The 24,773-nt window shown below is 41.4% G+C and overlaps 1 protein-coding gene across 4 annotated transcripts in view; it reads right to left on the reverse strand.

The window, feature by feature from the left end:
- ATP8A2 (ATPase phospholipid transporting 8A2) overlaps positions 1 to 24,773 on the reverse strand; it is a 353,486-nt gene that overhangs the window by 305,807 nt on the left and 22,906 nt on the right. For 3 of the 4 annotated variants that reach the window (XM_063331450.1, XM_063331475.1, XM_063331458.1), the window contains exon 2: positions 5,989 to 6,133. In XM_063331450.1, coding sequence (XP_063187520.1) covers positions 5,989 to 6,133 — 145 coding nt within the window. Of the gene's footprint in view, positions 1 to 5,988; positions 6,134 to 6,300; positions 6,401 to 24,773 lie in introns of those variants that run through there. The other variant, XM_063331467.1, reaches the window with a different exon arrangement.

Here is a 24,773-nt window from a genome sequence, read left to right on the forward strand (position 1 = left end):
AGGATCTACCTAGAACTGAAAAGAGTTAGCAGGGGATTAGTTTAATACATGGTTACACTTGCACCATTCAGAATATAATAATACATCCCTTCTTTGAAGAATTCCAAAATGCTTTTCTGCAGTCAGGCAAGCGATCTGTTCACATGACAACAGAAGAGATTTCCAAATGCAATACTAACACTAGTATAAACAACTACCATGTCTGAACTCTACAAAGAGCAGAGCTGAACACAAGTAAGGGCAGTTTTACCTAAAGAAACAAAGGTACATTTTAGTGCAAGATGAATGCTAGTGCACAGCAGAAGTGCAGATAAATGCACTTGCACATAGACTACTATTCACATTTTCAATGTTAGATCATAGTGAAAACTACTTGGGATATTCATGCGTTGTGCTTTAACCCCAGCTGGCAACTAGGACCACAGCTGCTCGCTCACTTCTCCCCCTCCCCAGTGGGATGAAGAGGAGAACTGGGAAAATAAGGAAAACTCATGGGTTGAGGTAAAGAGAGTTTAATAGGTAAAGCGTGTAAGCAAAGTAAAACAAGGAATTCATTCACTGCTTCCCATCAGCAGGCAGGTGTTCAGCCATCCCCAGGAAAGCAGGGCTCCATCACATGTAACAGTTACTTTGGAAGAAAAACACCGTAACTCCGAATATCCTCCCCTAGCTCCTTCTTCCCTCAGCTTTATGTACTGAGCATATCACATAGTATGTAATATCCCTTTGGTCAGTTGGGGTCAGCTGTCCCAGCTATGTCTCCTCCCAACTTTTTGTGCCCTCCCAGCCTACTCACCAGCAGCATGATGTGAGGAGCAGAAAAGGCCCTGGCTGCTTATCAACAACCAAACACACAGGTGTGTGCTATCACCACCATTCTCATCCCAAATCCAAAACACAGCACTATACCAGCTGCCAGCAAGAAGATAAACTCCACCCCAGCTGAAACCATGACATCATCTTACAAGGGTCAATACTAACTGGCTATCGATACCACCAACTCATATTTCAGCAGCAGGGACCCACTAAGCATCAGTGAGACCCTCCTCACCAACTGCACCAACTGCTCTAAATTACAAGTAGAAGCTACAGCACCTTTTTACAAGCCAAGAAAGCAATGCTTTTTGCTTTCATTTGCAACATACAGCTGAAATTAAAGAAGAATCCAGATTGCACCTACAACCTTGGCACCAGCAAGCATCCTGCAGACCTTCATGGGACAGTCAAGGACTACAGGTAAACAAGAGACTTTTTAACAGTGGACTTGTGGTGAGACTAGAAGCCTTGTTACAGTCTTCAGTGCTAAATTCCTAGTGGTGGTGCTTCTGCCTTATTAAATAAGAAATTCATTCTCAGTTTGCTTGAGTTTTAAGACCTTGTACAGATTAGAAGTGGGAACTGAAAGCTTCTTACTCATTATCTTTTCTAACACAATGTAGCTTTTACCCGTACGAAAGACAAGACTTTTAACACTGAATTTTGTTGATATTGGAATGCATCTTGTGGGACCTCCCTAATCGATCAAGCTACCAAGTCCTGTTCTGATAAGAAAGTTTTAATGGATCTTGAATGCATAATTCTTGTTGAAAAGCATATGAGTAGAATTTTGCCCTTCTTGACTGCTCCTCTGCCCCAACCACATCCTCAAGCCACATACAGAGGTTGAATTTGGGAGTCCTAATTCAGATGTAAATCAGACTTGCATCAGGATGCATTACCAGGCCTTGAACGTAAGAATATTACATAGAGCAACAGCAACATATAAGGAAAGTGTGGAGACAATTGTAAGTGTCCTTTTAAAGTTCTTTCAGCACTTTCATGCTTTCCGGATCAAGAAACCAGAAGTTCCAACTACTTTTACATCAACATTAACATATACACAACAAGTGAAGGCCTCAATCACTTAACTGATCACATTTACTGCATGCACTGTAAGAATTTTTCAGTGCAGTAGTGTTATACATCCAGTACAAGTCACTGAGTCAATTCCTGTATTAAAAAAATAACATCAAGGAATTGTATTTACATGAAAGCAAGATCTGTAGAATATTCTCACTTTAAGCAAGATAAATCAGTCTTCACCTGCCACTAAGTAGATATTAGGAAAATTGTTTGTGCCATTAGTTTCGTTCTCAGAAGTATTGACACAAGATTCAAACTGCTATCATCACATCCCATCTGTATCCCTGTGTTTTTACAAGGCAATAAGCAAGTTTCTTTTCAAACCATAAGACAAAGACTTGGCATCACCTCCCGCACCATTCAGGTAATCACATTATTACTCAAACTTAGGAAAAAAGCAATGGTTTAAGCAATCAGGGAGACCTACATAGGAAAAAACACATTTCAAGTCAGAACCACCAGACAAGCGTCACTTCTGCTAAACATTTATTTTCACACTGTGCTGATCATCTGCATAGTGAGTGTACAAACTACCATGATGGCTTGATTCAGTGTGAGCAAACAGCAGAAGAGTTAGAGGTTGGAAACATTAATGATCCACTACCATTTTGTGTTTCACACCTGAATTAGAAGGAAAAAAAACACAGTATTTTCAAGAAGGGCAAGGAAAGCCTTTTCCCACAGCTTATTGGAAGGAAAGGTGAAAAAATGCTGTCTGGGGTTTCGGTAGAAGGCTGGCTACTATCTCACACTGTCTGTAGACAGAGATATCTTAGGTTTATGAAGGCTGTTAGTTGACTTCAGTCCCTAAGTGTAGAATGCCTGAGAGTAGAAGATTAAAATTATTGCCTTTAGGTGGCATAGAGCTGTGTACACAACAGCTGGAAGTTTTCAGAACATAGATTTCTTACCAGAGTTTAATATTAAATACAGAAACACTCCTGTTAATAAACAGATAAATATTTAAGTTATATATACACTGAACAAGTCAAAACCAGGTACTAGTTAGCTTTCATAAAAGCAAACATACTTAATACCACAGCTACAGCTGTGCCGGACAAAGTTATATTTGTTCCTTTTTTTATATATTTCAAAGCTTCTAAAATTCTTCAGCTGAAAGTGGAGCATTATTTACCTTTCATTAGAAGGTCTGAAGAGATACATATACAGAGTTTTTAAAACTGAACACCATAAGGATGAAATCTCTTCTACCTGCATTAGAAGCTGTTGTGTTCCTACAGAAGGAATCACTGCTGCAGCAGTGTAATAGAGAATGGTGACAGCCGCACATGTAAAGGACCCAGCTAAACCCAGCCCACTTCACACAGTTTTACAGCACTAGGTTTTGAAACAGTTTGTGACAAAGTTTGAAGAGCACAAAAAAATTTATCCATTGCTCTATAAATTCTCATAATCTCATTTATACCAGAAAACTTGGGGAAGTGAAAAAAAAAAAGACCAATCACAAGCAGAAAACTGTTCGTCCTTCCACATCCTCACACTTCAAGACTTTTGGAAGTGTAAGTGCCTCACCCCATCCTGCCATCCACTTAGCTTTTGGAACAGCAGTATATGCTATATAGAAGCGTATTAGGAAGCTATTAGTTTTGCCTAGCTTGTCCAAAATTAAAAAAAACAACAGCATTGGTACTTTTTCCTTTTGCTCCCACACACAAACATGGGAAATAACTTTTAATAGTAATTAAAAGAATTAAAGACCTCAAGATGCTTAGAACATCTTAAACGAAAAGCCATACTACTGACCTACCTTCCCCCACCCTCTGCACCTCCATTTCTTGCTGTACTTTGCTTAGTTTTGAGCAAGCTATTCCACACTATCCATTATTGTAAAGCTTCCTATGAACATCCACAAATTCCCACTGTTTTTCAGAGGATCCTTGATGACTACCAAAGGAGTAATGGTCAGAAGTCACATGATTTACAAACTGTTTTATTATCTCCTTCAGTTTAATTTTCCATAAGCACTCGTGTACAGGGTCTTATCTGCCTACACAGCGCCTTGTGTTGTGGTACACTGATGCTTCCTATGGAGACAAAAAGCCTTCAGATCCAACAGCAGAAGCTGGACACAGTAAGGAAGTCCAAGGACAATACAGAATTGCAGTTCCTCAAGAGCAACTCTAATATACACAAGCAAGCGAGTAAATAAACCACCACTTATACTCCATACAAAGCACCATTACTCAGATGTTACAAGCCCAAGCCACCTTTGCCTTCATTCCCACCAGGCTGAGGGAAGAAAGCTAACCCAGAGGATGGAGAGCACTCGGCCAAAGCCTGTCACCCTTTTAAAAGGCAAAGGGATCAAAGCTTTCCTACTGAGCAGGAACGAGTTATTATGAAAAGTGAATTTATTTTCCAAATAACACCAAGGAGCTAATATTCCTAAACAGGTAATGCAAACACCTCTACTTTCCCACCACCCTACCTGCATTTTGTCCTGTCCCTCACACACCAGTATTCCTTGTGACTGAAGTTGCCTTTGTCAGGAGGCAAAGCTGCAAGAAAACTATTGAAAAGCTTACAGTTATCAGGAAGTGGCTTCCTGACAACAGCTTGCTCAGGTGTTGTTAACAGGGCTATCAGGAACAAATTCTTGGTCACTGAGTCACACACATATATTTTTTTTTATAAAATTAAGCAAGATCAGAACAGAAACCGTTCAGGAAAACCCAAACTACAGACTCTGCCAACCCTCCATTCCCTGCTTTTCTTTCTGTAAAGCAGGAAAAGCACAAGTAGTCTATCCATAGAAAACAGTCAATCTCAGCTCATAATCAGTCAAGGAAAAATAAAAATAAAAATAAAGTGAGAAAACATTCAATGTTGCTGCCCACATACAGAAAGAAAGACACTAAGAAAATCTGTCACTTTAACACTGCTCCTAAACCATAGGCTTTCCTAGGCAAGTATACAATAAGTCAAAGTTGAAGAGAAAATCCTGTATAAATAAGTTGCCGCACACCAGCATCCTTCCAGAGGATATTCTTCGAATTGCCCTTGATAATACACACAATAAACCAACTAATGGAAATCATCATTTCAGCAGGATATAAAGTTCCTCTCTTTTCACAAAGGCACTCATTGTGTAAACCATTCTTTGAACAATAACCCAAACATCTGCATTAACAGACAGAAGCCTGCTAAATAACACTCCTCCTTAGTCATGACAGGAGCCATCTGTTCACCTAGCTAACCCAGGGCAAGCATGGCAAGCACTGCCACAACTTGCTTATGTTATGCATCCTTATACTTCATGTTTCATTGCACATTATTTGTGTTTCTAAACTGCAATAACAGCATTAATCATACCAACAGAAGTCTTAAACACACATGCCTGTAATAAAAGGCTCCAAACGCCAAAGAAAATTCCCTTTGGTCTTCAAGTAAAGACAAGTGGACCCATAGCCTTGCATGCATGGGGATGCGAGTCTGTAAACTCTATAGTTATTCAGTTATTCCTGTCCTGTTAGATTTATTTTTTCTTTTATTCCTTCCTATTCTATACCTTTTTTGTCTTTTTTTTTTCTTCGTCTTCCCCCTATGTTGTCTAGTAAACTGGATGCTGCTACTTTTCAAGAGAACACTCCATGGAGTTTACAAAGCCAATTCTATTCAAATATCACAATAGGTTTTCATGGGTCCAGGAATGTTATATATATTTCTTGTTCTTATTACATCCAATTCTTGTGTCCAAGAATACTGATTAGGTCCCATTATTCCAAAATTCAGTGGCCCTACTAGAGATGCAAGTGAAGACCTTTTTATGTGACGTACCCAGGCAGCTCCATGAGCTCCCCACTCTCGCTACTGTTGACAGAAGCAGCTCATCCCTCGCTGCTGCTGGATCCCTCCTCGCTGCCTCTCCCCGGTACTGCTGCCCGGACCCCGGCACCCGCTCTGGCCCACGAACCCCGCTGCCTCGGCAGCAGCAGAACCCGCTGTGTCGAAACCAGGTCTGGGCAGGGGCAGGAGGCGGGGAGAGGGGCCAGAGCCCTCGCTGCCCAGGGCTGCGGGGTGTGCATGCTGCCGCCGGGAAGGGGACAAGCGGGGATCGCTCCGTACCTGACCCAGTTGTCGCGGAACTTGCTCTGCTGGGGCTGGTTCAAGTAAATGGTGCGGGCTGGTGCCTCGTCCAGATCCGCCGAGGACGTGGCTCCGGACATCTCATCATCCGCCTTCTTATAGCCCGAGGGGGAACAGACAGGTCCTGCGGGGAGAGCGCAGAGAGGAGGCGGTCAGCGAGGGGCTGCGCCCGCCGGAGCCGGGCCGGCAGCTGCCGGGGCCGCTGCAGCTCCCGGCAGGGCCGGGCCACGGGGCAGGGCTGGGGGCGGGCGGCGAAGCGGCGGCTGCGGGCGCGCCCTCGCCGGTGTTTACCACGGCGGAGGCCGATAAATAACGGATGGGCCGGGGAGGGGGCGGCGGGGCCCGCCCGGAGCCAGCTGGCAGCGGGGAGAGCGCCGGGGCCCGCGCCCCCCGCCCCGCCCCAGCGCCGCGGGGAGGGGCGCAGACCCCGCACCGCCTCCGGCGGCGCCGAGCCCGCCCCGGGTCCGCCCGTGCCGGGTCGGTACCGGCGCGAAACGGTCCCCGCCGGCCGGTGGTTGGGGGGGGGGGGGGGGGCCGGCGCTCCCAGCCTCCGAGCTCCGCAGCAGCGGCCAGCAATAGCCGCGGGGCTCCGGGTCCCTCCGGTTCCGTGGCGCCACCCGAGCCCAAATCCCCACGCACGGGGCAGCGCATCCCTGTCCGGCCTCGGCCCATCACACTCGCGTCCGCAGCGTTTAGCTATGAAGCATCGTTTGGCTTTGCACGAAGGGAAAGACAAAATATAAAGCAAAAGAGCCAGCCGTTTCCCCCGTCAAGGCTCAGAATATTACCAGAGTTGTTGGAGACAGATTTATTGCTTTCCCTTTCCATTCTGAACCACGGAGAGACTACACATTACTTCAGCTGTAAATATAGCAGATAAGAATATCAGTTTATGAAATAACACATGGATTTACAAGCTAGAACGGGTGGCTCTAGAGAAAAATAAGGCAACTTGTTTCATAAGAATCTAGTAAGTGTTATTTTAGGGTTATTTGAAAAGTCCACTCAAAGTTAACATTGAGAAGCAAACTACTGTAAAGCCAAATCCAGACCCTATTTCCAATTTCTGTACAAAACTAAGATCACATAGCAAACTGATCTGATTAGACAGTGGCAAAAAAAAAGTCTTTCACTGAACAGAGGAAAGACACTCAAAATTATGTCCTTCTTAGCTACAGCTTAAGGGGAAAAAACTTCAGTCCTAATACAACCTTAATATATTGAACACTTAAGTTCTCACACATCACCATTATTTGTCTTTTTCAAGAAGACTATAGGTCTACACTAACATCCTACTCCTAAATCGCAGACTTTCTGAATGATTGATTCTTTGTTGCTAGTGCAAACAGGCTCTGTATCCTCTAAACGTTAGCCACTGGAGGGCAACATTACCCATTCGTCTTACAATGTAGTCCAGTATTCAAAAAAAAAAATCTTTGCAATGTTAGTGGCTAGCCAATAAAGCTAACGTAATTAACAAACTAAAATACTTTCAACAGCAGTGTCTCTTGCCCAAGGCAAGTGTTGCACATTGAGAATTCATACTTTGGAGGCATTAAGCTGAACTTGTAAGTGTAAGGCTAATTAATTGATTTTCTTTTATTTCAGTTGACACTACTTCAGACAGCAGAAATATGCCAGCTTGCTAGTGTTTACTTTGTGAGAAGGACATAAATTTAGGAAGTGAAATATGTAAGACTATACATTATGCAAGACTACATGATTATAACACTATATTAGGTTACTCAGCCTGAAGAAACTTGCCACAACAGAGAGGACCACTCAACCTTGTGAGTGCGTATTTTCCCCTTCAGAAAAACAAGAGCCAAGAGCACTACTGGATACTTGCTGTTCTCTCTCATTGATTTCGTGTTGTGTAACTGCAAAGGAGATCAAACAACAGAACTCTTAAGAGCATTAAGTGCAAGGAAACAGCTTTCATCTGTTTTCCTAGTCAAGCTCCAGACCAGAAGTGCAATTATTCTGGAACAAACATGCAGTAAAAATTGTTGGGTTTTTTTCCAAAGACTTTGTTTCACTTTTTTCATGACACTCTGATGCTTGAAGTCTTCCTGCATACTATTCTCTTCACTGCCAAGTATCATGAAGCTGTCCCACAACTTTAAGGATTAACTGAGTCAACGCAGCTGATAAAGTTCAGAAGTATTTAGGTTTACTTAATGCACTATGCTCTTGACTGCTCTCTAAGATAGGTGCCCCAAGGACATTTGCCTTATTCTTTAGATACACTAAAATATTTTCAAAGCAGACTTCTGAGTGTGTAGAAACAGCTGTGCTAAGAAAGTTTTCATTTTTGAAAGTGGCTCAAGACAGCTGCTTCAATTTAGTGGAATAAGCCTTATTTCAGAAGATTATCCAGTAATCCTGCCCATCAAGGATGCCTTGCACCTCCCTCCCCTGTTACTAAGCAGATCACACCCAGAAGCCTGCCAACACAGTGACCTGTGCTACTGGCTGCAGATGCTCTCCTTCCTGAGCTTATCGTGGGGCTCCTGGTGGGCAGCAGTCCCAGAGGCTACACCACCTTCAGAAGGCATCCCCCCACCCTCAAGGAGACCTGAACACATGCAGACCATCACTTCAGCAACATGAAAGCAACTTCACCCCTGCTCCTTGTTTGAGAAAGGGGATGGGTAAAGACAGCACTGAATTTGACCAACTTCACCAGTGGTGGAATTTTAAACTGAAGTCTGAGCAGCTCTTACTCAGCAGCATCTACTTACCTGTATCCAAAGGAATCAGTCTCATTGACTTCACTTTAGGGCAGACCAACTTTTCACTCTGGGATGGTTTCTCTCCCAGAAGACCTGCATCTTCTGCTACTTGCCCAAGGATTTGCAACACTGGCATGCAGTTTACTTTGGATAAAACTATTCATCCTTCAAGGAGCATATTAATGGTAGACTATTGTGCTTCATAGCCTGTTCATTTAGTATGTTTAGCTACATCAGATTTCATATCTAACTACATCAATCTTAAGTCTGTATCATCTCACGCTTACATCCTTTATACAGGTGAACGTAAATTCATCTTGAGTGTCATGTTTAGAAGTCAAGACAACTTGATAAAAGGAAGCTGATTCTTCTGTAAGAATAACCTAGCATAGTTTTGGTGTGCTAGCAGAGCAGCTCTCTTCACTTGCTGAAGATGTCATTTGGCTCAGCTCTTATCTCCTGAGCTCTGCTCTTGGACTTCCTAGTCCTTCCCAGTATTCTCCCCCACGCAGAATTCATGAAAATCCATTGCCAGTGTCACCACCTACTCTGCTCTCAGCTTGGTAACTTGTACTTCAGGGAGGAAAGAAAGCAGAATTTTTCTACTGGCCAAAAGTTGTCAGGAACAGAATCAAGACATGTCATTTAAGTGATTATTTCCACTCTTCTTCAGGAAAGAAACCTTGAAAAGTCTCAGCCGACTTGACTAGAGCAGAAAACATCAACAAGTAAACAAAAGAGCCTGACAGAAGAAAACCTCAGGGAACACTTGCATACTTGCAAGCCAGTCCACCAATAGGTATTCTGTGAAAGTACTAAAGAGCTAGTACAGCAGTACAATTATTAGAGTAAAACACTATCAATACTACCTGTTTGTATGGAACTTAGATCCTTATGCAATTTAAGGAGTGTCCAATACAGCTGGCTTCAACTCTGAGACATGAGACACTTACTGCTGGAGTCTAATACTGTTTCCCACTGTGCTTTACAAGTTCCATGAGTCAGCCTTGAGTTATAAACTCCCTTTTATGAAGCCCATTCGTTTCTTCAAGGCTCTTACTTCACACTATTTAACAAGTTTATTTTCTAAAAAAAGATGGGATTAAAGCTTGACAAAAATATCAAGAGATTTTATAGCTTTCCCTCATCATTAAGAGAAGCCAGGCTTGATGCCCTGACAAATTCACATTGCATTTGTTATCACTTGAAAAGCAATGAATTATAATTTAATACCCTTACTTCACTGGGCCTGCAAAGATGACATTTTCCATGTACATCTGTCTCCTTAATGTCTGCTCAGTAATAATAATAGCTTCTCTATGATTGAGTAAATAAAGTGTTGTGAATTCTGTAGTGTTTTTAAAGATGAGTCACTTGGGATGCTTGCCAACTGTCAGAAGTCACAAGAGAACTCTTACTGAAATCATACTTTTCTCTTAAGTAGATTAGCCAGCTAGTTACTACTCCTGTCTATCTTGGTGAAGTGCTTGATGGCTCCAACATGGGTTCCATTTTTAAGAACAAGCATTAATAGGGCAATTAAACACCCCACCAAGACAGCAGAACCACAAGCTATGAGAAACAGCAGGTTTGTAATGGAGAAATTCACCAGAAAAGCTCCATCACGTCAAATTTAGAACCCAAAGCAATACTAAGGGTCACAGTCAGGAATCATCCTACCAATTTTGCACATTGCAGGACTAGGATCTATCAGAAGGACAGAGACTGAGCTAAAAGAAGCTGACCCTGCTTGAGAAGAGCTGGACTACGGTCTCCAGAAGTTTTTTCTAACCTCAACTACTCTGCAGTTCTAAGCTTAGAGAATCGCAACTCAAAGTTTAAGTAGTCTTACATAGTTCCTTGTGTCCCCCCACCTGTATTAAGTGGCAGTTTTCAGTTAAGAGACATTTGAAAGACAGCTTTCATCAGAGTGAAAGAGAGCCTCACCAAAAGCCTCCAAACTTTGTCATTTACAGAACATGTGGTGTTATTGTTATAGGCTTAGCCTCAAAGAAAAGAGTTAACAAACTGAACATCTGAGAAGTTAAAAGCCCATATTTAGCTCCATGGCAGGCAAGTTTGGACTTTTGCCTGCACTGAAATGCAAAGTTTGCTCTTTAAAAAGCCACCCCAGATTCAGTGACTCACCATCATTTTCTTAGGAAAACATCCTTTTCACAGGATTACCCTCACAACCCCAGTACCAAAAGTGACACCAAATGAGAAGTCCTGTAGTTGAGAATTATCAGCAAGTTCATAGATAAACAGTGACTTTGAAGCTTTGCTAAGTGAGTTGTTTTTACCCAAAATACATTCATTCTTGCACTATTTCATTAGTTGCCCTCACTGTTCAACAGAAATGCACTTGAGAGTGAATCTAAAAGTGCATAAAGGTGAGAGTTCGAACAGGCAGAGCACAGCACACTCTCACAGGAGACATGGGGTATGAACTCAGCTACCAGATCCTCTGGGAAACCTTTGTTCCCACCAGGACTGGGATACCTTAACCTTGAGTTATAGCCAGTTCATGTGAAAAAACTTTGAGTAGCATAAAGGATTTATTTTTTAGAATTTAGAAAACTTCTACAGTGTTCAACAGTGCAAGATCATAGGCAAGTGTTCTAACGTACTGAAGTTGGAAGAAAGGAAGTTCTGGAGTAATTCACAGTGGAGGTTTTATTTTCCAGTTCTTCTATTATCAAGAGTAAATTTAAACATGCTTCCTTCTTTGTAGATACATGTCCTCTGCAAAGCAAGATGTCCTTAGATCATCTGCATGCAACTACCAGGGTTCATAATAGCAACAGTCTTAAAGTTAATACTGCAGTTGCAAAACACCTCTCACTTCTCTCAAGAATTATGGAAGAGGTGCTCCGCTTGAAGTCATTGGAAATAACAGCTTTCATTTGCTAAAGGAGAAACAGACATGGCACAGTATTCCTGGCCCAGATGAAATTTACCCTACATCTTCAGAGTAAAGCTCTTTCTTCAAGAAAATAAGCTATTACCTAAAAAGACATTACTATGTATTTTAGAGGTGGTTATTTAGAACTGTTTTCCTTCAAGCTGTTTTCAAGTTCTATAAACAGCACCATGGATGTTACTAACTTGCATCTTTCAGGAACTTAAAGCTTTCAGCAGGTACAGTTAAGAAGTCCAGTATTCAATTAAAGGTGCTCATGTTCCCATATAAATCTCATCAATTTTAATAGGCAGTAATAAAGCAAAGAGGACACCTTTGCTCAGCTTTCCCAAGGTAATTCCTTGGGGTTTGAGGCCAACCAGAACTTCTGTAAAGACCATTTACTAAAACCAATGTTTTATATGTGATAGTAATAAGTAAAAGACTTCCACAAGAACGCAAATGGTGAGTAGAAAAAAGGAGCAAAATACTGTACATTTTAGCCTAGGACCTCCCTAGCACTGAGCTTCTGCTCTGGTAGTCTCTAATCAGGTTAGAGCGCAAAGAGTTACCTAAAAAGGAAATGGTGTCAGTTTGGCTAACATGAGCAGTTAAGAGTATTTTAGACTTTTTAGAAGATGGTTACTACCTACAACATATACTATAGACAACAAATTAGGACAGTTAGATGCCTGCATTAGCATTCCAGTAATTGGGTGACTACTCAGTCAGATCAACAAGCCCCTACCGTTACCAGCTTGTGCATTAAGACACACAAACAGCATTCTATGCAGTCCCAGGTACTGCGTTGATTATTTGATTTGGTTTGGTTTTTTGTTGGTTTTTGATTTGGGTTTTTTTGTTGTTGTTTTTACAGGCTAGAGGAGTTTGACATTAACTCAGAACTGAACACTATTACTGGCAGGTACATTCTCCGAATGCCTATAATTGTTGTTTTGGTTTTTTTAATTATTTTTAAGTCTGCATGTTCCAGCAGAACTACCAGGATACTAAGTAAGCTAAACATCAAATTAGAGTTCTTCCACAAGATCTTATTCTTAAAAGTTAACCTGAATTTGTGTCTGTCAACAGCTAAAGCTATAGTGGAAAAACCTTGTATTCAGGTCAAGCAACTTGAGATTCCTATGGAACAGTCCTTCTACAAGTCAAACTTGGGGCAGGGGGACTTAAAGTTCTCAGATAACCTCTCTGTTCAGGTCAGAACACAAGACGACATCCATACCTTTGCAGCAGATGTTTTAGAGATGCAGAGCAATAAAGAGGAGCTACTTTATGCACAGTAGAAAAATCAAATTTGAAGACAGCAATTTTTCTGTGCTAGGTACAGACCAATAAAGAAATTGAGACTCAGATGAAGACAGTAGCCCTCCAAGAAGATATTAAGAGTGAATAAAGCTTCAGAAGCATGACAAGAGAGGACTGAGCAAAGGAAGCTTATTTTCTGAACTCCAAGATGCAAGGAGAAAGTTGTCATCAATCAAGCTAATCCAGATATTGCAGAGGAAATTAAACAGACACAGGTCTGTAACTTTTCTCCTTTTCTCTTCATAGCTATGCCATGTGTGTAGATTATCAAAATTAACAAGGGAATTGTTGGGCAGGAAAGTCAGCCAGTGTGATAATGCTGGTGGATTTCAGAAGTTGCTTAGAACTAAAGAGTAGTTGCCTACAAGAGTAGGCAGTGAGTTGTTCTGCAAGAGAAGCTGCCATGCAGGGAGCTTCTATCAAGCTTCTCTTTGACAGAAGCTGTCATGCTGGGAAGAGGTCACTTGTCAACCTACTCCAAGACCAATTTTGGGGATAATTACAGTTAATCAGTCAAAACCAGAAGACAGGTGAGTGGCCACTTGTTTGGTCTTGCTTACTTTGCAGACTGGGGAGCTACATGCAGCTTACAACAAGCTTCAGTCTTTAAGAGAGACATTAATCCAGTCCTCAGGAACATAAGTGTTAACTATCCTACAGGAAAAACACCTAACAGTGCATTTCAGGGATCAGTGCAAAAAGCATTGCAATAAATCAGGAGCTCCACTAAGCCAGAAGAAAAGCTTGGATATACTGGTCAATCCCAGGAGGGCTGATTTGCCAGTGAGATGTAACTATAGCACAACTGCAGTGCTATGCCAGATGCAGAGATATGCATAGTATAGGTAGACCAGTAGTTAATAGGCAATGGATCAATCACGTTAATAGACACACAGCATCAGTAGCTCTCACTTACAGTAGGTGACTAGAACTGCACACATTTGTGAAAGACTTCTTGTAGCCTTAGCTGAAACAAAAGCAACTGCTGGGATTACAAACACGAGTAAGACAAAAGCTCCATTTGCCTGGTCCTGTTAATGTTAACCTGAACAGCCATAGCATATGCCTTATGAAGTTAAGCGGCTTCTTTCTTGGGTGTATCCCTGATTTAAGCCAAATTTGATGACACTGAAAAAGATCTTTCTGAATACTTAAATAATGAATTAGAAGGTTCTTAACTCCAAGAAGTTCACGGCACAAAACACAGCTTGTTTCCAAGAGCAGCCTCGATCAGACTGAATGGAGTTGAATGCTGCAGACAGCTAGAGCCTGGATTTTGATGCACGTGCCCAAATTCATTTGGATGAAGCAACTAAGTGTGTCACTAATGAACAGAACAGATTCCTAGCAGAATGCTAGGGAGACTTCAGAGAACTAGAAAGCAGCAGCCAGGATTATGCTACTGCAGGAACAGAGTACACCGTTTAGCAGAAACTATGTACACAGAAGGTTCAGATGCATGTTCATGCACAAATCCTGTGTATTTCAAGAGACAGAATAGAACTCTTATTGAGGCAAGGGATAAGAAGTAGGTCCACCCAATAAAATTCACTTCTCCCTGTATGAATAGCAGACAGCCACATTATTCAAAGCAATAATGAAGTGGCAGAAAAATTAGATATGGGAGAGCAAAGGTGCCTAAGGTTGCCTGTGGTCCAAGTTAAGGTCTCCTTGGTGCATTTCTTTTTGCTTCTTCAAATGGCAAAATAGAGGCCTGATGTTGCTATTCCCTCTAACAATCCTCATATGCAGCCTTAGTGAGACCACAAGAGAAATAGCACTTTGCCTAAAATAGCTCTTCTCCATCTCCATTTTGTACCTGCTCACTTAATGTCAAAACCAAGCAGCTTCTACTGATAATGCTGAGCTAATAAAGCTGCATGAGACAAGTGTAATTTATTCTTATTCTGCCTCATACTTCATAGCCACAACTGTCAGCTAAATTCCAAGGCTGAACCTGTATCACTGGTAAGTAAAGAGAAATTAGTCCCTTATTCCCCTGCTGAAGCTTCCAGATTAAATTTACAAAATCATTAGGGGCACTAGTAATTGACACCAGTTAAAAACAAGTGGTTGGTTGTTGTTTTTAAGTTCCCATACAGCACTGAACAAAAATGGCCTTTCTAGAAGATTCACTCATATTCCACTCTTTCCTCAGCTGTTCTCCAAACTCACTTGTGTATTTGCTAGCAGCTTGTCACCATAACCTGGACTTCAAGCTGGTTACTTCAGGTATATAATATTGTGTCTGATTTATTAAAAATTAATGATACATCTGGGGCCTGAAAAAAAATAAATCTCAGGCAGCAGATAAATTAAATCTAATAGCCTGACAAAGTTGAATACTCAGCTTCAGCAGCTACTGTTCAACACCAGAATTTTAAATAGGCAAGAAATACTGCAGCTCTAGTAAGCCAGAGGATCCTTCCAAGCTGTCCCTGAAACCCAAGTCCAAACCCAAGCACTTGATGTGCAATAGGTTTTCTAAAAGCCAATTCAAACAATTGGCATTTCTCAAACTCAGATTAAGTTCTGAAAACTACCTATGAGTTCCATATGCCCCAGGTTTCCAACAATTTAGCAAATACTATAAAGGAACTGAGGTATCCTAAAAGAAATTTGCCATCAATTTTTCCCAGCTAACAGCACATAACTTAAACGAGCCCCATAAGAAGCATCAGTAAGGTACATTTGAAGGAGGAAATGGAGGCATTGGTTCTGTGAGAACTTGATATATCAAGCGTTAGTGTTCCCTGTTTGGGGTTTTGAGACTTCGGGGACTACGTTTCTGCTCATCTGTTGGTGATGTCACACATCAACATTTCTCTGCTCTTTCCAAAGTTTTATTTTTAAACTCCTGGATTAGCACAGTCTATCAACTGTCAGTCAAGCTCAAAACACATTTGCACACATGAGAAAGCACTGAACAGTTCGAAGGACACTGGAGTTAGAGCTCCTTATTTAACATCTCTTAGAAGAAATTTATATACAAGGCAACAGCACAAATGCACATTCCACTGTGCAAACACATACGGTGTCCATTCTGCATGCACTTTCAGCTTCAGAGATTATGACAACTTTACTAAGAAGTTCCTTTTGAATTTTCATCTCAACAAGTCTTGCTGTTCAGAGGAAAAAAAAACCCACTTAGTTTAACACTGAAGCCATCGCGTTTGACAATGCACAATGGCAATTCTACTCCCTTCTCCCAGTATCATTATTTGTAGTTCCTGGAGTTCCAGAGATTTGACCATTAAAGCAATTTTAAGAAGTGAACATGAGGTGGCAGAAGTTACAGCTAAACCGGATTCTTATATTTCAAACAAGAATAAGCATCTCTCCTCTGGATAATCTCACTGCTCAAGGAAGATCCTGGAATTCCAGCACTTTTGTCAGATACACCTTAGATAACCATGACTAGTAATCCTATTTGTGGGCCATGTACATAACTACCAAGCCCCGCAGATCTGTTAGGTAATTAGTGGAAAGGTAATTAGTGGAATATTTCAAAAACAGCCATCAGAAATCTCCTTAGCACAACTGACAGTCACAGCTAATCCTTAGAAGAGAGCAGTTACAGCCTTTTCTCCTCCTACCTTTGAGGCTTGTTTCCCTATATTAATATTTGTTGAAGTTAAAAATATCTTTGGCACATCATAATTCTATTAGTATTCTGGCACACAAGTGCTTTTTTCATTTCTGTAATGCATCTGTTCCTATAACAATTTACCAACAGCTCTAAGCATATCAGCTGCAAGCACAGCTGATCTTGATTTCTAGGAGAACAATTTAAACAAGAAAAAGAAGTGTTTTCCCATTTATATGCCCATGATGTAAAGCTATCTGTATTCTTCTACTAAAAGCCCAGAGGCCCGTAACGCTGGCTTCTAGCCAACACTAGATTAGAAAGATTTACTGAATACATACTGACCTTTTGCTCTAAAGTGTTCCCAAAGCTGTTGTTCTTAATTCTGTCCACCCACAGTTCAGTGTAATGCCCAACAAAAGCAGCTGCCCATTGTACAGTTACCTAGAGAGAAGCATCTCTTCCAGCGACGGCACAGAGACATGGTGTTCATTCCTTCTTGCACTTGCTGCATGAAGATGAAAACAGCAGTAGTCCTTCAAAGATCTCTACAGCATTAGCAGGTCTCAAAGCTGATTACAGTGATCCCCATGGTAATCTGTGAAATATATGTTTTGCACTTTCAAACTGCTCCGTGTTGGATTCACAGAAGGAAAGTGTGCAGTAGGTGCCTGCGCATACCCATATACAAAGAGAGAGCTGTGACTTTCACTGGAGCATTCTAATACATTTCAGTAAAAAAAAGGAGAATTCAGCATCATCCTGTATTTCAGCACTTGAAACAACTATCTATCTGCCCAGTTCCTGGACTCTGACCCCCCCCATACCAGGTTTCAAAGCACAAAGTCTCAAGTGAAATCCTACTATATACCATTCTGTGATTCTGTAATAGAAAAATACAGTAGAACTCAAGTTCTGTTCCCACTAGAGATGCTCTGATGTTAGGAGTCATGAGATCCATTCATCTTTGCAGGTATAAAAGTTGTTTTTAAAACTTCCTTTTCCTTGCCTCTGAACAGGTTTAACAGCAAAGAATTTGGGGTCCCAAATGAAAAGGTTAAAGATTAATTTGATTATCACTTCAGGCAATAGAAATCCCTCTCCTTTAAGAAAGAATACTTTTTGTTTTCTTTTCACCTGTAGTAACCCCATTAGTACAAGCCTCTCTTTAGAGTCACATCTACTTATATGACACTTATAGCAGGTTTCCTGAGTCCTTCTGCCCTGGCAGTCTGTCTCTACTCCTTCACATTGCCCCCTCTCCAGACTACTTGGTTACTTTCTGGATGGGGAAGAGGAAAGGAAGCATCAGCAATGTGCATTAAGCCTCACAAGAAAGCCACGGGAAGAGACAAGGATTTGGCTTTTTGGCCTGTATCCGAAGTTACTATCCCAATGCAGAACATGTCCCTGTGGCTGTCAGGCCCACGTCAGTGATATGTCGGCTATTTTTATCAAGGGAGTCGAGTTATTCAAGGACAGCTGTGTGCTCTGAGAAAGCCAGACCACATTAGCAGGGAAATAAGGCAAGAGCCACCACTGGTTGTTAACCAGTTCAGTCTTTCTGAAGCTACCAGCACACTAACATTACACCACCAACTTTGGAGTTTAGTTCTGTTTATGCCTGTGCAAAGCCAAACTCCAGATGTGAGGAGTGTATCGAGCCCATCTCTTACCATGATGGGCTGGAAGCTGCATGGAGCAGAAAGTCAGAACATCACCTGGCAATTGGCACAACTACAGTTGGTAAGAGATAGCCACGTAAAGGTATCAAATATTTATGAGCAAGACAATGACAGGAAACCATGGAACACACTGCTAGCTACAAGTAAGTGCTTTTTCCTCAGGAGAGGAAGGTAACTCAGAATTGTCATTGCTCTTATCCAGCTTTCATTAGGGAAGCATGTTGCATAATGCATGAGGAAAACATCTGAGAACAATGTTTGAGAACATTATGTATTCCCTACACAGATGAATCTATGAGCAGACAGTATTGTATCTGTTTGTCCTCTGCCTAGAGCTGTACTTTGATTTTCTTACTAAAAATGGTAGAAGCTCACCAGCTGACTAGGACAGCCTAGATTAGCAGTTCCCTAATATGTGCCATACGAATGGCCTGTCTTGAACCAAAACTGCATACTTCACCTTCCCCAGGCCAGTGAGATCTGACAGCAGAAGCACTGTTATCACATCCAAAGACGAGCATGCCAATAGCACCAGACTGGTCAGGCCCAGAATCAGCCAGGCAGGGTGGTGACTACTTTCTGTTCTGGGCTTCCACTTAATGCTCTACAACCTCATCACAGCCATCATGGACACCCCTGGATCAACCTTATTCCAAAGTCTCAGCTGCTGCTGAAGTGTATGGTCTTGGTAACATCCACCTAACCTCATTCTAGATGAAAGCGCAATCCAGGTTAGCCACAGTACTTATGGGAAGATTTGTACCATGTGCTCCCTAACAAAGCATCCCTCAGGTCTTCCCAAACTTAGTAGCTGATACTCATACACACCAGCCAATATGTCCATCTTTGGATGAGTAAGCCTGAAACATGTATTTGGGACAGAAGTCTCCTATAAAAGGTACTTGATCAAAATAAAGGATTATACTAGGATATAATCATATCACTCTCAACTTTGTTTGAGAGTGCATCAACTTTATTTCTTTTCAAAGACAAAAAGCCTCATGTAAACACTTACACTGCACTGATGCTAGAACTTCATTATTTTTTTTCCCCCTCAATAGATATAACAGACATGACAAGTATATTCAGTGGAGCTTTAAACTAGAGCAGGGTGGGTTTAGATTAGACATTAGGAAGAAGTTCTTTACAATGAGGGTGGTGAGACACTGGAACTGGATGCCCAGAGAGGTGGTGGAGGCCCCGTCACAGGAGACATTCAAGGCCAGGCTTGATGGGGCTCTGAGCAACCTGATCTAGTTGAAGATGTCCCTGCTTACTGCAGGGGCATTGGACTAGATGACCTCTAAAGGTCCCTTCCAACCCACCACATTCTGTGATTCTATTTAGAAAAACATCAATGAAACAAGAGTATCTTTCATCATAAACTTAGCATTAACCTAAAATTAAGGATTTTTGTGACTATTACAAAATTGTGGGAATAGACACATAAAATATAAGTATGTTATAAAAACACATTCCTGCACACAAGTTGAATAGCAAAGTGATCCAGCTCAAGTTCTGTCCAAGCTTGTCTGTCCCTACAGCTCCTTACATCCTTCAATGGCTTGCGTGGACCTCTGAGTTCTTCTCAGAGCAAGTAGAATGTACATAAGCCATTTTCACAGTATACTCAAGAACAAATAGGAGGCATTTTAAGCCAGTGCTGTTGGCATATTTACCATCAACCATGTTCTGTTGTGTACTGCTTTTTATTATTGGAAATCCTTTCATGCATAATGCTGAGTATCAGCAACTCAGTACTGGCAGCTCCAGGCATTGACAGAAATGAGTCAGACATCAAAACATTACAAAACCTTTTTTTAGGCATCGTGATTTTTCAAGTCTTGGGGTTTGAGGCTTGGTTTTGTTCTTTAAAAAAAGAATTTATCTTCTTACTTCTGATACTTTATAGTAAACACGTCACATTTTCAGAATTGCCTGCAATCACAGCTTGATTGTTCTGCAATGCAGGTTCATCTCCCCACATGCTACCTTGAAAGTGAGCTGGAGGCTCAACATAAGGCTGATCAAAAGTATTGTGAAAGATGGAAATACTTGGAATTTGCTTTAATGCTGAAGATAAAGTTCATCCCTGATGTAATAGATGTTTTCGCATCAAGTTTAGTGAAAACATTCAAAGTACAAATCATTTTGAGTCCAACATTTATTCTAATACAATAGCAGACTTGAAAGTAAGTTTCAACTTCTTTGTTTATGCTTCCCTAACAGCTTTTTGCCAGTTTAGTATTCACCAAGTATGCCACTTACATAGTGTGCATATGAAAGGACTAAGAGGACTTGATTAAAAACACAAACTTAGTAAAAACCATAAAGACAGGTAATTCAGTACCTGAAGAGGGCCTACAATTTGCAAGGGCATGTAGCAATAGGACAAACGGGCAGTGGTTTTAACCTAGAGCAGGGCAGGTTTAGATTAGACATTAGGAAGAAGTTCTTTACAGTGAGGGTGGTGAGACACTGGCACAGGTTGCCCAGAGAGGTGGTGGAGGCCCCATCCCTGGAGATGTTCAAGGCCAGGCTTGATGAGGCTCTGAGCAACCTGATCTAGTTGAAGATGTCCCTGCTTACTGCAGGGGGGTTGGACTAGATGACCTTTAAAGGTCCCTTCCAACCCAACACATTTATGATTCCAATTCCTTACCCCATTCCTTCCCCAGGGAAACAACTCACACTTGAACAAACTTATTAACAACCATATAGAGTGACTAAATATCAGATCAGTTGTAGTATTATATATACTTCTATCTGCTCCTAAAGTCAACTTGTTATTTTCATCATCTTGTTTATCCTGATAATCAGAACTGCATGCTAGGATAAGCCAGGAATGCATAGCTAAGTGATTTACTAATGAAATACCAGCTAATCACAAATATTTTAGATAGTCACCAACATCACATCACCAGGAAATCTCTAACCACCTAAATCAGAAGTGTTCATTCAGTCTCAGCACACCCAGCCACCATCAGAGGTTTCCTTTTTTGCAGCCAGGGAATTAGGCACAGCTGGCTAAGGTCAGAGTCAGCACTGTGCAGCACTCTGCTAGCACAGGAGAACTTCTTCAGGTAACAGGGACCAGACCCTTCCCATTCCCCTCCACAGCATTCCTGCCTCTGAGATCAGTACATCAGAGATGTGTACCAAGACCTACCATTCACTAAACTGAGTTATTCTTCAAGTCATAGATACTGTTAAGTATGTTATTACCAAATAGGCCTTTAGGTAATGATTTCACCAACGGCACTTAAAAACTTGTTTCTGAACTCTTTGGTTTCCCAGGAACCCAGCCCCAAGAGTTTCATGTAAGTCTTAATCCTTCCCTGTCCTTTGTTCCCTACAAACCCAACCATATCCCTTAGCAATTATTCCATACCCTTTTTGGATACACCTTTATTTTTAAAAAATAAATTTTTACTATTAGATTATGCACCAGAACAGACACACTTTTAAAGGCTGATTCTTAATCAGGCAGAACACAGGCCTCTTCCCCTACCTGTTCTCCATCTCCCAGGTTTTGCTCATTAAGGCAGCCTACGTTCCGCAGAAGAGCCTTCATCAGCTCCTTTTTGGCCAAACCTGCTGGAGCAGACAGCACTGCATTGAACAGCAGTACTGCTGCCCCTAGTTCAGCCTTCAGACTTCCACTCCTGTTGCACTCGTCTGGTGTGCTAACAGCTGACTCCATCAAAAACAGGAAACAGAGTAGGAATTGCTCCTACCCTCTAATATCACTGCACAGTTACTATACATTTCTAACATAACCTCATATTTGCACAGAAGTGTAAGCTACCCACGATCAAACTTTAACAGTACTAAACAGAATGATTTTCAAATCTTTGCATCTGTCCTGATTATTAAATAATTTGAAGTTAAATACAGGATCTCCATCAGTCTTCCATACATTCTGCATTTTCAAGTCTACACCTGTTTTGCTCCTAATGTTCCAAGTCTCCAAAGGAGAAAAAAAATTGTTAGAGAAAAGCAAAACTGTAGTCCAACTGCAAATATGTCTATAGCCAGACCTAACACCAATTTAAAAAAAGACTTGAAAGTAATTTTTTTCCTACTTGCTCAGTTTAAGTTTCTCTCCTGCCCCACCCCAAATCAGGGCAGAAGGTTATTACAGTTCAGTGTCTTACGGTGCTTAAATGAATCTCCTTCAAGGGCACTGCATGTTAGGAAGTGCCCTAAACATGCTGGCCTAACAGTGAAACAGGGGCCTGAACTACTGCTGCTGCTGGTCTAAGCACATACGAGCAAAATGCGGCTGTTTGTGAGGGACATCTAGACAGGATACCCCTGCCCTGGCCCTTCCCCAGCATACACACTGCTCAGGAATTGAGGGGTTTTGAGTGGAGCACTGTGGAAAATCTTCAATTTGAAGATAAGGCTTAGGTCTTAATCTCTCAAGTGTTGACAGGTCCCTACACAGCTAGCAAGGGCACAGGCCACAGCTGAACACAATTGTTTAAAGTTAGTTTTATGCAAGCCTTTTTCAGAGCATATTGCTCAACCACCAAGTATTCTCTCTTTAACAGTCTACTCTCAAGAGAATATAGTTTTACTATGATTTAGTTGAAGTTTCTTTCTTGGCAACTAATCAAGCTAACAAAGTCTAGGACTAGAAGTAGCAAGCAAATCCTAGGGACCAACAGCTGCAGAGATAGATCTGAAGACACAGGCTGAGCATCAGGATGTCAACTTTTTTTTCTTCTAATAAGTGTTCTACTGTACCCTCATGCTTTGCTTTTTATTTGTGAAATGCAAATACTTCTGGAGGCCAGAAACATATTTCTGACACAGTTCAACATCACACTCACTGTTGGGAGTCCTAGTAAAAAAAGCTTTTCCTTCTGTAGGCAGCAAGAGATTTGTGCTCCTCACGGAAGAGGACTCTGTAGAGAAGTTTGAACTGCTTGACACTGAGTTAGACTTTAAGCCACTCCTGTGCCTATGCCTTTAAATACGTTATCACTTCACTGTATGCTGAGCACCTGTAGCACCTCCATTCCACACAAAGGGTCTGCTTAAATGTGTATCTACCATTTGGTGACCAGCAAGGCACCTTCCCTTCGCATAGTCACTGGGACAGGCAAGGAGAAAGACAGCATAGCACTGGAAGCCAGTGCAGCACCCACAGCCACAAGCATAGCTCAGAACACTGCAAGCTGCTAAAAACTCATGTTCCACCAAATGAATAATTAGCAATAAAGAAAATGTCTCTTCATTCTTTGTACTTAAGTGTGGAGAGCAAGTAAACACATAGGCTAGGTTTCTGGCAAGCCAATGAGAACTGCAAGCCAGAAACCAAATACCATAATTGGCTTAAGTGCGTTTGTTCCTGCTCTGGTGCCTTCATGAGTACTGGCCACAAACCACACTAATTAGCAATTACTCAAGTCTTGTTGCAGATAATGATTTCTACAGTCTTGAATGTAGTCCTTTGAGCAATATTTAGATATAAATTGTATTTATTATATAACAATTCAGATTCTTGGGACCTCACAACAGAAATACAACATTTTGTTTAAACACTAAGTTAGAAAGCCTGCGTGAGTAATTTCAAGATAGATTCAGTATCACTGAATCTCATGGGAGTTTTGCTGGGATGACCTGACAACTTTTCCACCCTTTACATCTCACTGTCCCACCCAATACTAGCTTACATGCTATTTCATTCTAAAGTATTAAAGAGCTTTAGCATGTTGACTCAAAACTTATCAGATTGGTGGGAGTTGCATCTAATTAAAAGATTTAATCCCTTTCCCCTGAGGCTACTGTTCAGAGAACAGATTGGTTGAACATTGAGAACACAGCTCTTGTACTGTCAGTTTGCCACAGAGTATATTCCAGTAATTTAAGATCATTTTACTGGTGTATCAAACTCCACCAGTTCAAGTTCAGCTCTGCCCAACCATAAGATCAACTTTTCAAATGCAGGTAATGACCGGGGTAGTAACCGCTACAGCCACCGGCATTTGAGTATTTTCCAGCCACAAGTTCAGACGTAACCAATTTCTGTTCCGTTGTTCTTAGTTGGATGTTGTTCAAGTTCAGAAACCTGCTCTTTGCTCTCCTCTAGGATTTACCCCTTCAAGATGTATATAAAGCACCTGTTCAAAAGAGTCCTGAGATAACACTTGCATCCAGCACCAGTTTTATGTTTTCATGATAGCAAACATTGACAGATGTGCGTAGAACTGCCTGCAGGGTCAGGAAGACAATTCTTATAACAGACATTTGTTAATAATGAAACAGTAGCTGTAGGTTCTCTTTTAAATATATTTCCCTAGCTTATATAATCAAAGATTCATGTTCTCTACCATCGACTGGGAAGGGAATTAATTCTCAGAGCCACTCAGCAGCTAGGGAGACCATAGTGTAACCTCTAATAATTTAGTAAGAGAATTTGCAGTTTCCAGTTAATTTTTATCAGATCACGTCCAAGCTGATGCTAGTATGCCTCAGGGTCACAAAACAGTAAAGACATGCATGCAAACACATGCAGTACA

The sequence above is a fragment of the Chroicocephalus ridibundus genome, chromosome 1 (assembly GCF_963924245.1).
Source record: "Chroicocephalus ridibundus chromosome 1, bChrRid1.1, whole genome shotgun sequence".
Lineage (NCBI taxonomy): Eukaryota > Metazoa > Chordata > Aves > Charadriiformes > Laridae > Chroicocephalus > Chroicocephalus ridibundus.